This window comes from Nannospalax galili, unplaced genomic scaffold (assembly GCF_000622305.1).
Source record: "Nannospalax galili isolate Female #2095 unplaced genomic scaffold, S.galili_v1.0 scaffold469, whole genome shotgun sequence".
NCBI lineage: Eukaryota > Metazoa > Chordata > Mammalia > Rodentia > Spalacidae > Nannospalax > Nannospalax galili.
The window spans coordinates 1,101,863-1,117,278 of NW_008359443.1; the positions used below are offsets into that span (position 1 = coordinate 1,101,863).

General features: G+C 47.6%; 1 protein-coding gene across 1 annotated transcript in view; it reads left to right on the forward strand.

Moving 5' to 3' along the window:
* Piwil4 (piwi like RNA-mediated gene silencing 4) overlaps window positions 1-15,416 on the forward strand; it is a 48,334-nt gene that overhangs the window by 10,073 nt on the left and 22,845 nt on the right. Inside the window, exons 5-11 of the mRNA XM_008823138.1 lie at window positions 1,421-1,542; window positions 3,319-3,399; window positions 4,613-4,810; window positions 6,097-6,208; window positions 10,955-11,078; window positions 12,239-12,356; window positions 15,005-15,116. Of these exons, the coding sequence (XP_008821360.1) occupies window positions 1,421-1,542; window positions 3,319-3,399; window positions 4,613-4,810; window positions 6,097-6,208; window positions 10,955-11,078; window positions 12,239-12,356; window positions 15,005-15,116 (867 nt within the window). The remainder of the gene's footprint in view (window positions 1-1,420; window positions 1,543-3,318; window positions 3,400-4,612; window positions 4,811-6,096; window positions 6,209-10,954; window positions 11,079-12,238; window positions 12,357-15,004; window positions 15,117-15,416) is intronic.

The following is a 15,416-nucleotide window of genomic DNA, read 5'->3' on the forward strand; positions in this document are numbered from 1 at the left end:
GTTGGTATTGGATACCTTGGAACAGGAGTTAAGGACAGTTAACCACCTTAACTGACAGGTGATGGGAGTCAAACCCTGGTCTCTGCAAAAGCATTCAGTGCTCTAAGTGATGAACCGTCTCTTCATCCCCTGACTGGTGAATTTTTATATTTCAAAAACCTGAACTGAGTCCTGCCTGGCTTAGAGGTTTTTTTGTTTTGTTTTTTTTTTTTTTGTTTTTGTTTTTGTTTTTGGTGTGCGTGTGGTGTGTGTGTTTAAAGATTTATTTTATTTTTATGTGTGTGTGTGTGTGTGTGTGTGTGTGTGTGTACGTGTGTGTAACTGAGTGCAGGTGTGCTCAGAGTTCAGAGGGGGTGCTGAATCCCCTGAAATTGGAGTTCCAGGTGGTTGTAGGCCGCCCAGTGTGGGTGCTGGGAACCAAACTCAGATGTTCTACAAGAGCAGGATGTGCTCTTAACCACCAAGCCATTGCTCTAGCCACTGATTTCAGAGTTTTCTTTAGTTGGGGAGTTGCTGCAGAAATTTATGCAGGTCTCGTATCACTGAACACCATTCCATGTGAAAAGAGCCCCGAGGCTTTCTCTAGATCGTTTCTCTAGACTTTTATTAACAGTCAGCTTCTCTTCACCTTTGCTTCCCTGTGTGCCCCCATCTCCTTTGAGGACTTTCTCTCCTCTTCTGCTTAACGAATAAGGTTTGGGGGCTATTTCTGGAATCTGTGAACTTGGCACAGGGCAGTCTACCACCCCCTTAAAACAGGTACATTATATGCTCCTGTGTATACACATACATAAGATTTTCCTAAGAAGAGCTGGAGAGGTGGCTCAGCTGTTAAGAACACTGGCTGCTCTTCTAGAGGACCCGAGTTTGATTCCCAGCACCCACGTGGTGGCTAACAACCATCAGTAACTCCAGTTCCAGAGGATCTGATGCCCTTTTCTGGCCTTTGTGGGGCATTGCATGCACATAGTGCACTTACATACATGCAGGCAAAACACTCATACCCACAAAATAATACTGATAAAATATTTTTTTTTTAATTTAAAAAGGATTTTCCTAAGAGTGTGTCTTTATCAGACTCTCAAAGTAATTTGTGTCCCATTTTTTTGCCTCCCACCCCCTCCAAAGATCAAAACCCACTGTTCTGGAATTCCCTTTGGATCAACTCTTTGCACTATAAATCTGGCTTTAATTTTCCCTCAGGAAGCTGGTGGGTGGAGGAGCTGTGTTGCCATGTCAGGATTTGTAAGAGGCAGGGAACAAAGGCCCTGAAAATGTACTGGGACTGGTAGATTATTCCCACGCACTAACATCTGCAGCTCCATTTCTATTAATGCACATTAAATTGTGATGGTCTTATATCTGTGATGTGCACACTTGGGGGTAAACTGTAGAGTACAGTTTAAACCTCTTTTCCCAGGTCACAGAACTGACAAGTGAAACTCAGAGAGGCGAGACTGTAAGGATGACCGTCACTCTCACGAACAAGCTGGTATCGAGCTCCCCGGTGTGCATTCAGTTCTTCAATATCATCTTCAAGAAGTAAGGCAGGCGAGATGTGAATTTAATTTGAACTAGTACCTTTCATCATAGAGCTTGGTATTACAGTGATCAATCACTATATGGTGTGGGTAGTGTTCCAGCAACAGCCCTATCTCTAGGATGCTTTACCAGTGTGCTCCAGTAGTAAGGTGGGACACATTCCATCTCTGCCTCTCTGTGGCACAGATCCTCATTATCCAGACATTATCCATGAATCTGAGAGTTCGTGTCATGGCACTGGTGGCCCCAGCCCTTTCCTTCATTCCCTGTGCCCTGTCCCACTCAGTCCCCAGACTTGGCAGTTCACCAAGTGTGACTTTACCAGTTGACAGATTTGTTTCTCAGCTTTCTGGCTGACTTAGGGTGTAAAAGGCTCTGACTAGCTATTCTGGCTCTACCTTGAGCCCGAGTCCTTCCTCACAGTGTCCCTGGGGCAGAGGAATGACCATAGTGATCTTTTTGCGTTTTTCAGAATGGCCCAGGTGGCTCAGCTACGTTGGGGTCGGGGAATTTGACCAAATGCAGAATCCCTGTCTCCTTACCAGACTTGGTAAACAGATATTCATTGGTAGGACCTGGAAATTTAAAATTGGAGCAAGTTTAAGTGACAGAAGGACACTCTAAAGCATGTGAACTGATTCTACATAGCGTTGATACGTGTCATTAAGATGGCTGTGTTAGGAATCCAGGTGGAGAGATGCTGTCCCTCTGCTCAGCAGCAGTCTCTGGAGCAGAGGTGGGAAGTTTGGGGCTTTACTGAGTAGCCGGGGCACAGACAGTAACTTCCTCTTCCCACACATGCTGTTTCCCAATTTTAGACAGGCATCTTGTTCGGTCTCTCTCGACCCCTCTCTGTGTCCTGTGAGGAGACTGCTATGCCAGCCAACTTAACGGTGCTTTCCAGTGTTTAACCTACTACACCATGCTCACTGGAGCACCCCCACAGGCACTGTTATGTAAACCTTTTCAGATGGAGGCTGGGTTCAGGGATGTTCAGTAGCCAGAGCACAGGGCCGGCACTCCTGCATGCTAACTCAAAGCTTGCATTCTTTCCCCACACCTTGTGTCCGAGTCTGGAGGTCCAGAGGTGACCAGGGTAGAAAGATGCTGAAGATACAGTTATTGTGATTTAGGGGTGCCCTGGGAACCTGAGCGGCTCATCAGAAACAGCTTCCTCGCCTCGAAATAGGGAAGAGGTCAGAAGAGCCGCAGACATGGCTTGCCTCACCATCAGTTACCTAGAATGCCACAGAACTGCAGTTACAGTAACTGAACACATTTATCACTGCAGTTAGATACAGATGGAGAACGATGTTAATTACATAATTTCCTAATATGAAATAGTAGTTCTCATGTAGACACACTCATATGAATAGTGTGTGAATGTTCTAACGTGAGAATTCTGTACATCCTCAGTTTTGTTATATTCATCACAGATTGACTTTGTTTTGTGTGTGTATGGCTGTGTGTTTTGTGTGCATATAGATGTGTATATGTGTGCATGTGTGTTATGTGTGTGCACATGTGAGGGTGCACACTTGCCACAGTATGTGTAGGTCAAAGGACAACCTCCTGTTGGTCCTCACCTCCAGTAGGAGCCATTAAGATTACAGACACACGTTAGCACAACCTGCACCATGCAGGGCCTGGAGATCCAAACTCAGGCCCTTACATTTGTGGGACAGTTTATTCACTGAGCCATCTCCCAAGTCCCCAAACTTTGTATTACACTGTTATTGACAAATATTTACCAAAGATTCAAAAATGTACTTACAGGATCTTAAAAAAGCTGTCTATGTACCAAATTGGACGGAACTTCTACAAGCCCTCAGAGCCAGTGGAAATCCCACAGTACAAGTAGGTTTGTTTATATTTTCTGTTCCTGGGAAATGGTTCTATGGTGAGCAGCATAATTTATGAGGCAACATCCTGCCACTCTGCCTTGCAGGAGGTGTTGTGTGTCTGGGATGTGGAACGTAATGGGCACTTGAGCCTTTGTTGAAGTCAGAGAAGGCAGGGTACTAAAGAGACATTGTCAAGTAAACACAGGTCAGGTGGCAGCCAGCTAATATCCTGGTGTAGAGCAGGGCTGTTCTCAGTGTTGGCAGAATTCATTCCACACTGAGAGGTTGATAACTACAGGAAAGGTGGTCCTCTGTCCCTTGAAGTGGTTGGCAGTCAGCTTTCCAGAATAGTGTGGTCAAGTTAAAGATAGAAAGGTGACTGTTACCTCAAAGATGGACAGGAACACAGGAACACTCCATAAAGGGTAGGAGACTGGGTAGAGCATTTGCCACAGTCACCTGAGCAGAAACTTTCTTGTTCCTGCTATTAGCCCCCTGCCCGGGCGAGAAGTGCCCTTGGGTCTAGACTCTGCTAATGCATAGTAGGTTCTGTGTGCATATGTCTGTTCTGAGGCCGGTCCACAGTGAATTACAGCCTCATAAAACAAATTGGAATGGTTTGTACAAATACTGATTTTTTTTTCATGTCACTTGGTGACTTTTTGTTCAGGACTTTCTAGGGACAGTGCCCTGGGCTACAGTGCCCTTCATCTATCTGAACATGACACAGTTTTTGTTACTTAACTTCATTGTTAAATCAGCTGCTTTCACTTTCAAGATGGTAAGTTTTTCTGACCTGGGTGTTGTCACCCCTGGGAAGATCACTTCATACACATGTGATTCTTACAGGGGTGACATTTTTGCCCCTGTGTACCTTAAGACATCTGGCATCATCTAGAGACATTTGTGCTGGTCACCCGTGGTGGATGCCACCACGATCTATGGGTGGAGGTTCTGCTGGGCGTCCTACAATGCACAAAACAGCATCTTCCAGAAATGTCAGCGGTGACGAGCTTGAGACTCTGCTTCACAGAAGTGTATTGTATCCTAAATTTGTGTTTCTAGATACTGCAGCTGAGAATAATGCTCTAGTCGGCAGCTGGACCAAATGGTACTAAAGGGAGAAAATGCCTCTAGAGAAGGGAGTGAAAAATCCCGTGCGAGAATCTCTGCTTTTCCGAGTATAACACTTTAAATATTGAAACTTATTTTTCTTGTTTTCGAAGATTGTCCGTGTGGCCTGGGTTTGCCGTTTCTGTATCTCACTTTGAAAGCAAACTCCTGTTCGGTGCTGACGTGAGTTACAAAGTTCTGCGCAATGAGACGGTTCTGGAATTCATGACAGATCTCTGTGTCAGAACAGACACGTCCTGCTTCCCCCAGACATGCGAGACACAGTTGGTGGGGCTCATCGTCCTTACCAGGTAGGTTTGGCACCTGACTGTTCCCTAGGATGGAGGTTTAGGGGTGTTTGGGATCTGGATTGCCACTGCCACATTGGCCAGGACACACAGGCCAGGATACAGGTCTGGTTGCTTGGCTCTCTATGCGTGTGGAAGCTGTGGCTGCCAGCTGATGTCACAGCTGACTCCGGCCCGCCCCAAGCCAACATGGCGCAGGCTTTCTCCCGACTTGATCTCACCCTCAGCAGCCTGCACTGTCCTGTTGCCTGATGCCTCTGGCTGGTTCCCCATCCGAAGCCCTGCCTTTCAAATCTCCACCCCACAAATCCAGTTCTAGAGCTAACCCCCACCGCCAGATTCCTGCTTGCCCTCTCAGTTGGAACCGTGCTGTTACCCCCAGCCCCCTTTATGGCCATTTTGTTATGAGTCAGAATGTGAGATCCACAGCTGCCCTCTTGATGAGATTCTGAGACCTTCTAGATATGAGCATGAACCCTGAGCCAAATCACATGCTGGCAGCTTACGTGACTCCTGTGCTCTCAGAAGCTCATCAAATACTGACTTCTCTGGGGGAACATGCTAGTGTCTAGCTTGGAGTGGAATTCCATCTTAGAGCTGGTTTCCTGGCTTGTATAGCAGACAGAAGAGACTGGCTGGGTTCCACACTGCCTGGCACCAGATGGCCCTCTTGTCGGGATCTTGATGCTGTAGATTACCACACTCTTTCAGAGACACTGCCTCGGGTACCTGGAGCTCTGGGGAAGCCTGATGTGAGTGACTTAGCAGCTTCCCAATGCTGAAAGGGAGAAGGTACTTGTTTAGCCCAGTGGTTCTGCAGTTTGGCTGAGGGTCGGCCTGAGGTGAGAGACTAATGCAGGTGCCGGAAGTGAGTGGTTGGCCAGACCACTTTGCTTAATTACTATTTTTTTTTTAATCAGAAAGACCGTGGGAGTTTCAAATATGTGACACCAGAACACGACAGGGAAATTGGGCAGTGCTTCCCCATATGAACATTCAAGAATGCTTGAATGAGCACTAGTCTGTGAGTGAGGCAAACACGGTGGGCTGATGATTTGCTCACCACGTTTGTGGGAACACGGAGGCCTTCCTGAATACCCAAGCATTCATCTTCTTCCCAGATAAGAGCTGATCATGTAGAAAACGTGCTGTGCTTGTGCTAGTGTCTCCCCTAATTTGTGACATTCTGGAGTGGATCTTGTACATTGAATGAATTCAGAGTGTGGGGAGGTAGTCATGCACTTAAGATGATGTGGCAAAGCTTTCCTGGGGTGTCTTGCATTTACCAGATACAACAACAAAACCTACCGTATTGATGACATTGACTGGTCTGTGAAGCCCACACACACCTTTCAGAAGCGGGACGGCTCTGAGATCACCTACACTGACTACTACAAGCAGGTAGGGAGGCTTTTTCTTGTCTCCTTCCCTCCGAGCCTACAGACAGCTCCCCCCGTTTGCTTCAGTTACTTGTCATGCTCTTGTGACCTATCGGACCAGAAGAAACTTGAGGGAGGAAGGCTTTCTTCTGGCTTACAGTTCAAAGTGGGGAGGAGTAGGCATGGTGGCATAGGCAGGAGGCTGGCTGGTCTCTTGCATCCACACTCAGGAAGCAGAGAGTGAACTGGAGGTGGAACTAAGCTGTAAAGCCTCAAGACCAACCCCAGTAACCTGCTTCCCCTAACAAGCTTCCACCTCCTAGAGGTTTCTACAACCTTCCAGAACAGCATTGCAAGCTGGGGGTCAAATGTTCAAATACATGAGCCTGTGAGGGACATTTTACATTCACAACACTATTCCCTCCCAAATGCCCTGAGTTGTCAGGGTGAGCCTGCCTCCCACATAATTCCCTGACCTGTCCCTTCTCCTTCTGTCTCTGGCTTGGCTGAGACCGTCATCCTGCCTCCTATTCATCTGGTAGTCTGAGGAATCTTCCTTAAAAGCAAAGCTGATCACCTGCTTATGTTGCATCCAAGCTTAAAACATTCCTGAAACTGTTGCTTTAGGAGTCAGATGGAAGCTGCTTTGTGGACGACCCTTAGCCCTCTGTGATCTGACGACCCTTGGCCCTCTGTGATCTGACGACCCTTGGCCCTCTGTCATCTGACGACCCTTGGCCCTCTGTCATCTGACGACCCTTGGCCCTCCTCTGTGATCTGGTGACCCTTGGCCCTCCTCTGTGACCTGACGACCCTTGGCCCTCTGTGATCTGACGACCCTTGGCCCTCTGTGATCTGACGACCCTTGGCCCTCTGTGATCTGACGACCCTTGGCCCTCTGTGATCTGACGACCCTTGGCCCTCTGTGATCTGACGACCCTTGGCCCTCTGTCATCTGACGACCCTTGGCCCTCTGTCATCTGACGACCCTTGGCCCTCTGTCATCTGACGACCCTTGGCCCTCTGTCATCTGACGACCCTTGGCCCTCTGTCATCTGACGACCCTTGGCCCTCTGTCATCTGACGACCCTTGGCCCTCTGTCATCTGACGACCCTTGGCCCTCTGTCATCTGACGACCCTTGGCCCTCTGTCATCTGACGACCCTTGGCCCTCTGTGATCTGACGACCCTTGGCCCTCTGTCATCTGACGACCCTTGGCCCTCTGTCATCTGACGACCCTTGGCCCTCTGTCATCTGACGACCCTTGGCCCTCTGTCATCTGACGACCCTTGGCCCTCTGTCATCTGACGACCCTTGGCCCTCTGTCATCTGACGACCCTTGGCCCTCTGTCATCTGACGACCCTTGGCCCTCTGTCATCTGACGACCCTTGGCCCTCTGTCATCTGATGACCCTTGGCCCTCTGTCATCTGGCTGTCCATCTTTCACTTTCTTTTTCTTCCCCATCCCTTCCCTTCTGCTCTGCACTGCTGGCCTTTTGTGACTGTTGACACAGTTCTTGCCCTATGTGTGTTCACATGCTTGGCTTCCTCTTTCTGGATTCCCCTGTAAGCCACACACACGTTGAGCGACTTTTGGGTTTCAGGCGGCAGGTCCTGTGGGGACCTGTGGTATGGATCTAGGATGCCCAAGGCCCCAGGACTCAGCTGCATCAGATTGGCTTGGGCAGGGCTGAACAGTCTGACCTCGCCCTGGACAACTGTCTCTTCAAGGTGGGCTTTGAGCTCTCGTTTCTGGGAACCCTGAGCCAGCACAGGTCCTAGCCCAAAGCAGATAGTCAGGAAACCTGGGGCCTCTGTCCGCCTCCGGAAGCGCTGTGCACACTTACCAGAGTCACAACTGCCCTTGCTTCCAGGCTCCCTGCAGAGGCGTGTCTCTAATCATTCAGAGCTCTCAGATCTCACAAATGTGTTAAACAGAAACCAGATGCCAGTCCTTGATTTTTACCCACCTTTGGGAAAATCTGTTTCTCTTTAGCCTGTTTTGGAAAATCACTGCAGTAAAGCCCTCTTTGGGTCTTCCTTCCTGAAGTGTCACCAGCCTTGTCTCTGACTCTGGTGCTTTGGAAATAGCTCTGTGAAGGCCAATCACTTACCTTCCTTAGACTGGTCTTGTGTGTCATTTTTTTTTTTTTTCTTACCGATTACACATTCTGTAGGGCACAGGGTGATGCTTGGGGACATTTTCACAGTTGGGTCCCTGAGATCATGAAGTTAAACAAAAGAAGCGAGGCACAGAAAGGCACATACTGCACCATTTTACCTTGGAATCGGAAACAGCTGAGCTCATAGGATTAGCCTGTGGAACAGTGATCCTGACCAGAACCAGGGAGGGTCATGGGGAAGGAGGTCATGTGAGAGATGGGCTCCTGGGGACAGTCACAGTCAGACGGGAGGAATGCATTCTGGTGTTGCACACTGAAGGCGAAGCAGATGACAGTTAACACTGCACTGTATATTTTAATGGAATTTTCCCCTGTGACCTCACCCACCTGCCTGCCCTGACCCTCCCTCCCTTCCTTGATTCCTGGTCACATCCTTTTCGGCCCTGCTGTGTCAGCCTCTTCTTCATGTCCTTCCTTCCCCCAAGAAGTGATGTCACTGACCGTGACTCCTCCCCCAGGACCCTTCCCTTGTATTTTGAGGCTGCCCAAGTACAGTAATTTTGCCTCGCTCTGGTTCCAGTCACATGCTTCCCTCCATCTCCAGAATATGTATTTGTGTGAATGTCCTGCGGGAATCCCATACTGACTTCATTCAGATGGGCGTCGTCCTTTGCTGTTTCTGTTTGTCCTTGGGAAGTCTGCATCTCAGCGAAGTCTTTGTGCTTTCTCCCCTTTTCTCTTCCTCCTCCCCTCCTCTTCCTCTCCTCCTGTGAGCACAGGGTCAGGCCCTGTGCCTTCCTCTCTACCCTCTCCTCCTTCGTCTCTGGCATCACTTTCACCGCATCCCACCTTTTAGCCTCATCTTCCTCAGCCTCCCTCATACAACCCATGCTGTTAATATCCATGTGCAGTTGCTGGACACTGATGCCCCCCCCCAGTCAATGTGCATGGTCCTTCCACACCTGCATATGGCCACATCGTACATGTCTCCACCACCACTATGTCAAATCATAGCTTCAGGATCATGTCACCTCATCTGGGACTTGCTTTCTGGTCTCAAGAGCCAACCACCAGTATATCACATTGTTTCTAGGACATGTTGTCTTTATTGAACAGGGATGGCCTTTGGAATTCTTGATGCACAATTGCTGTCCAAGTATCTTATGGATAGAATGTACTCTTATGTGTTCATTAAATCCAAAATTTGTTAGATGTTTGGCTTTCTGCACTGTATGATTGAGTGGATTCTTATTTGAACAGATGTTTGTTAGGGCCTGTCATTTCTAAGAAGGAAATCATGGCAAGACCTTGGTCCTTCTTCGGGGGTGAGTTGAGATGTACCACCTATGTACTGCAAGTAAGGAGAAAAGGAAACACGTTGACTCTCACAATGTCTCCCTCTCATTAAGGCACATTAATTTTCCATGTACTCCATTTTCAAAGTAGAAGACATTGTCTTGTGAAAAATATTTTTAAATTCTAAGAAAATTGGGGAAAGGGAGGGGCAAAGTTCACCTTTAGAGCCATTTGGGGGGGGTCGGTGCTTGGCCCTGGTCCATTGAAGGAGACCCTCTTCTGAGAGCTTGCCCAGCTTTGGTGAACTGTTTTGTAGAACTTTCTTGCTTCCACATCTGCTGAAAGCTCTCATAGCTTACATCCTTAATTATAAGTGTTGATGCCATTATAGCATAAGTCCATATAATTTCGTAAATTATAATTCCATTTTGTCACTAGTTATACTGAAGTATTAGCTGTGACTTTGCTTTTGGAAGTGAACTTTTGGCAAGGTCAGAATATAGAAATTCGACTTTAGAAAGGGAGAGGGAGTGGGGGTGTGATGAGACCGCTTCAGGGACAAGCCAGTCAAGCAGTTTACCTGGGAAACTTCAGAGCTGTTGTCACCTTCATGCCCTAGATGGGGAAAGCTGACAGACTCCTCTCGTGTCACAGACGGTGAACAGAAGAGCTGTCTGTCAAATGCCCGTGTGGGTTGTGAACGGCTTCCCTGTACCATGGATGTTACAGGCCACCCATCCTGGATGTCCACACCTCTCATGCTCTTCTGGGAAATTGACTGACTCAGTCTGACCTTTGCCTGCAACATGGGTGAACATTTTCAAAGTGGATTCGGATGGTCAGAACCAGTTACTTTAGCACCGGGCCATATGCCTCAGTCATTTACGGCAGAAATGCTGTCTTTGAGTCAGTCCTGGGGAGGCTGTCTACTGAGCTACCTGTAGAACCAGCTGGTGGCTAGTCTGAATCTGGAGGAAACCCAGAGGGGGCAGGGGAATAATCAGAGGTGTTGCTTTATAAAAGATAGTAAGGGCCACCAAGACGGCTCAGTGGGTAAAAACCCCTGCGGCCAAGCCTGACTCCCTAAGTTTGATCTCTGGGACGCACACCATTTCAGGAGGAGAAAATGCCATGCCACAAGTATGTGCACACACCCTAAATAAATAAAAATTACTTAAAAAATAAAAGGTATAAAAGATGAGTCCTGGATGGAAAGTCGTAAGGCTAGGAAAGCGCAGCTGCCCCCCACTGAAGATCTGCTCGGAGGTTCATTTGGGATCTGTGTACTGATGTGCCTCTGCTCCATTCCCATCTCCACTTTCCCTTCGTTAATCTTGTGTTTTATAGCAATACGATATCACTTTATCTGACCTAAATCAGCCAGTGCTTGTTAGTCTGCTGAAAAGAAAGAGAAATGCCAGCATGGAGCCGCAGGCGGTCCACCTGATCCCAGAGCTCTGCTTTCTCACAGGTAAGGCTTGTGTTTAGAACTCCACTGGGCTCAGCTGTGGGCAGAGCCTCCCTGGGTTAGCTGAGTGCTCTTAGTGGGCCCTGTAAGTAGCTTGGGCACTAGTCAGGCCCAGCGGGAGGACAGCAAACCCTTCGAATCTCCTTCCTCATGCATACCATTTGATGTCAGTTTGGCCTCTGGCCAGCTTCCTAAAGTCAGGTGGCCTTTGGGCTGTGTTCTTGAAGTTTACTAGTACAGGAAGTTACGTGACTTTGCTTTTCATTAGATATTTTGTTAGAGTGACCTTAGTTTCTTCATGCATGAGTTTCCAAAAAGCAATTCACATTATAGTATAGCCTGTGTAAATGTTAGCAGCCTTCATTTGACTCTAGCATGTGGCTAAGAAAGAGGGATGGCCGGGTGTGGTGGTGCACGCCTGTAGTCCCAGCACTTGAGAGGCAGAGGCAGGTGAATCTCTGTGAGTTCAAGGCCAGCCTGGTCTACATAGTAAGTTCCAGGACAGCTGGGGCTACCCTGTTAGTGCTTTTTACTTACCTGTGTTGCTTTCTTTATGACTATAAAGAGCTGTTTTGTGAATAGACACAAATGGAACACAGTCTTTGGAAGTGGGGGTATTCATTCCTGCTGTTTCTCTCATATGGTAACCCTGTATCAGTCTGACACGTAGTCCTTGCCTATGAGTTTATTGAACAGTTGTAGTGTTCCTAGCTCCCCTTAGAAACAGAATGAGATGTGCTAAGTATGACACATGAGATTGCGAATATTTAATATTAAGCAAACTTAATTGAATCATACTTTTCTATTAATTCCATCTTAAAATACTGGTGTATTTAATACATACTATTTGAAATAAGTTCATCCATTTCCTTTTGCCTTTTAGAAACATGGCTACTAGGAAACTTCTTTTAAAATATTGAGATAATGTCTCACTATGTAACCCAGGTATGCCTTGAACTCACCTATGTAGCCCAGGCTGGGCTCCTGAGTCTGGGATTACAGGTGTGCCCCACCACCCCCGGCTGCTAGAAAGTGTTCATGACAGGTGGGGTTTGCATTTCTTCCGAGCGGAGCTCTGCAGGTGGTGAATCTGACAGGTTTGAATGGAAAAACTGAGTCTGATCTGGGCCAGCCCCTCTTTCTGTGTTGCTTACATTTCACAGGTCTGACCAGCCAGGCGACCTCAGATTTCCACCTTATGAAGGCGGTAGCTGAGGAAACACGGCTCAGTCCTCTGGGCAGGCAGCAGCGCCTGGCCAGGCTTGCCGATGACATCCAGAGGTATGGCTGCCTTCGCGTGTGCCCTGTGTGATGCCGAGCGCGTGGGACTGAATGTTTTAGATGAGGCTTTGTTTGTTGATGAGAAGGTCTAATCTTATGGCTCAGAGGAAAGCACTGAGGAGCTGAAATGGTTATGTATTGAGCCCCCTGGTCCAGCCAAGCCCTGAGCTGGTGTGGGATTCGAACAAGCAGGGTCCTGCTGTCGTCCAGTGAGCACAGTGAGCTCTGGGTACAATTTTGAACAAAGAAAAGGGTTACACACACACGTAAATAAAATCAAAATAAAATAAAAAACAACCAAATCCTACTCCAGGCTCCCAGGACTGGGCATGGGGATGCCCAGATCCTGGTGTGGCGGCCTCAGAAGACAGGAGGTTAGGAAACCCACTGAACACAACCTTTAAATTGAGGTCTTTGTCCTGCTCAGCTCTCCCAGTTCTCAGACTCTTGCCCTTGCTCAGTTCACTGTGACCTGTGAGGAGAGAGTTCACTTCCCCCACGTTCTCCTTCCTGACTTCCTAGATTGCTGTTCCTTATTGTGGCCTGTATGCTGGGGGAACTTGAAACGTGGCCAGTGACACACTTCCGGCTGATAGTATTACAGATATATTAGATTAAATAAATGCAGTTTCTTTCATAGCTTCTAACTCTTAATGTGGCTACTGGAAATTTTAAGTTGTGTTCGTTGCTTTGTATTTCTGTGGCCCACATTATGGTAAGATGGTCATTTTTCTTTAAAACTACTTTTAAGTAATATTACCTCATGGAGAAATCTGAAAATTCGTAGAAGCAAAGTAGAAGATAGGGAACACTTAATTTAATGGATGAATCACTTGACTGAATTTTTTTCAGACATTTGTAAATGCATCCAGCATAATCCCATTTTTTATTTGTTTTGTTTTGTTGTTTGGGACCAGGCCTCCCTGTAGCCAGCTGACCTGGAACTTCCTGTGTGGATCAGGCTGGCCTCCATCTCACAGAGCTCTGCCTGCCTCTGCCTCCCAAGCGCTGGGATCAAAGTCACCTGCCACCATGCCTGGCCCAGTTTGTAACTCTTTCATTTCACTTTCCATATGATAAACATAGTTCCCACACTATGGATACAGTTTCCGCTACTTCTTGTGGACACCCCCCCACCCACGTACACCTACCAGAGAAAAGCTTCTGGCTTACCCCCATCTTCTGATGCAGCATCTGCCTCCTGTACAGGGATTGCCCCGTGTTCTGACTAATGATGACCTCACCCAGCTCCTCTACTCAGTATCAGAGGCAGAATAATTACTGCAAGGATTGAGTGTGAGGCGACATAACCTTAGTATTTGGAAATAGCGCTCCTTATGGACTCAGAGCAGTGAGGTCTGAGCTCCCTAAGAAACCAGGCGGAGATTTCCATGGCTCTTGCCAGAATCCTGTCAGTGCCTGGCTGATGCTGTCTGGGAACTCTGTAGGAAACAAGATGCCTTCAGCATGCCCGGCATCTTGGGAAGCTTGCAACTCAGTGGAACTCTCCCTCCATCCGGATCCCATGAGCTAAAGCAAACCATGATTAAAGTGTCCTAAGTCACAAAGTTTAATAAAAACATTAAGGACTATTATTAGTGCTAATGCTGGTCTCCTCCGAATCTCCCTGTTACCCAGTGTATCCTATGAATTTTCTGAATCCAAATTATTTTGTCTTAAGGATGTACTTTTTCACAGTTTTCTGTACAAGAAAACATATATGATGTGGTCTGGTTATGTTCCCTCTGGCAGTCTCCGTCCCCCCTGACCCCCGAATCCCTCCTTCCCAAGAAGGCCTTTTGGGGGGCCACTGCATTTAATTGGGGCTGCCTGTGAGTGTGGGGGAGGGGTTGTTTATTGGCAAGGGCAACTTGCCAGGCAGAGTCAACCACTGAGGAGTAGGCTCCCCCTCCCCTGGCAGCATTAAATGCTCAAAGCTCCACAGGGCGGGGTGGGGCCTCAGGATCCCCTCCCCCACACAGGATGGAATCTTGGTGGGCCTGGTCTGTGCAGGTAGCCACCCCTGCTCTGAGCTCATGGGTACAACAGCCATGTCTTGTACAGAAGATGAAGGTGAATGCCCCCTCCCCCTCCTTTACACCCCCCATCTACTTCGAAGTCAACAAATGAAACTATTCCCTGGAGACATCTGCACGTACACACTCCAGAGAATCCCTTTAATAAGTGGTTTCTTAAGAGAATGACACTACCTCACATTTTGGGGCATGTGGCATGTGGCAGACACTGTGGTAACCATTTTCAAGTCCCGTCTTTTTAAATCCTTGCAACTGTATGATGGAACTTTTATATTTTGCTAGTCAGGAAGCCAAGGTTTTTGAAAAATTGTTTGTTCATGGCCACATGTTGTTAAACGATAGGTTTGGGAGTTCAAATCCAGTCTGCCAGGCCCAACAGTTCATTTTTATAACCAGTGTGCCCCCTGGAATCCTCCCCTCCCTGCACATTCCAGATGCACATAGGAGTCACATCACTCTTTTGAGCTGAAAAAAACATTGTGAGAATTAGGAGCCAGGAATCCTAAAGATGGAAATCATCCCTGAATAATTCACACCGGTCGTTTTATGTCTGATATGTAAAAGTCTTTAGCAAACACACAGTCCAATGGTTATAAACAATTCTGTCCACAGGAACCAGGTGGCTAGGTTCGAGCTGGAGACCTGGGGATTGCATTTTGGAAGCCAGATGTCCCTGACGGGCCGGGTTGTTCCTTCAGAAAAATTAATAATGCAGGACCACATAGTACGTGCTTGATTTTATTTTCATTTGAAAGTGGTTACTTAAAAAGGTGTAGATTTGATCATGTGTGGGGTGATGGGGTTTGTAACATGTGCCGGGCTTCTCTGAGGCTGTTCCGCTGTTCTGTGTTTGTCCTAAGACTACAGATCTCAGTTCCTCTTTGGTGTGAATTTAGTTGCATGGACTTAGCAGCACCCAGTGGACATGATTTAGGTCAATAGACCTAAATGGTATTGCAGTGGTATTTCAAACCGTTGGAAGTTACACATGCCTGCCTGTCACGGGTTGTCACTCTAGATAACC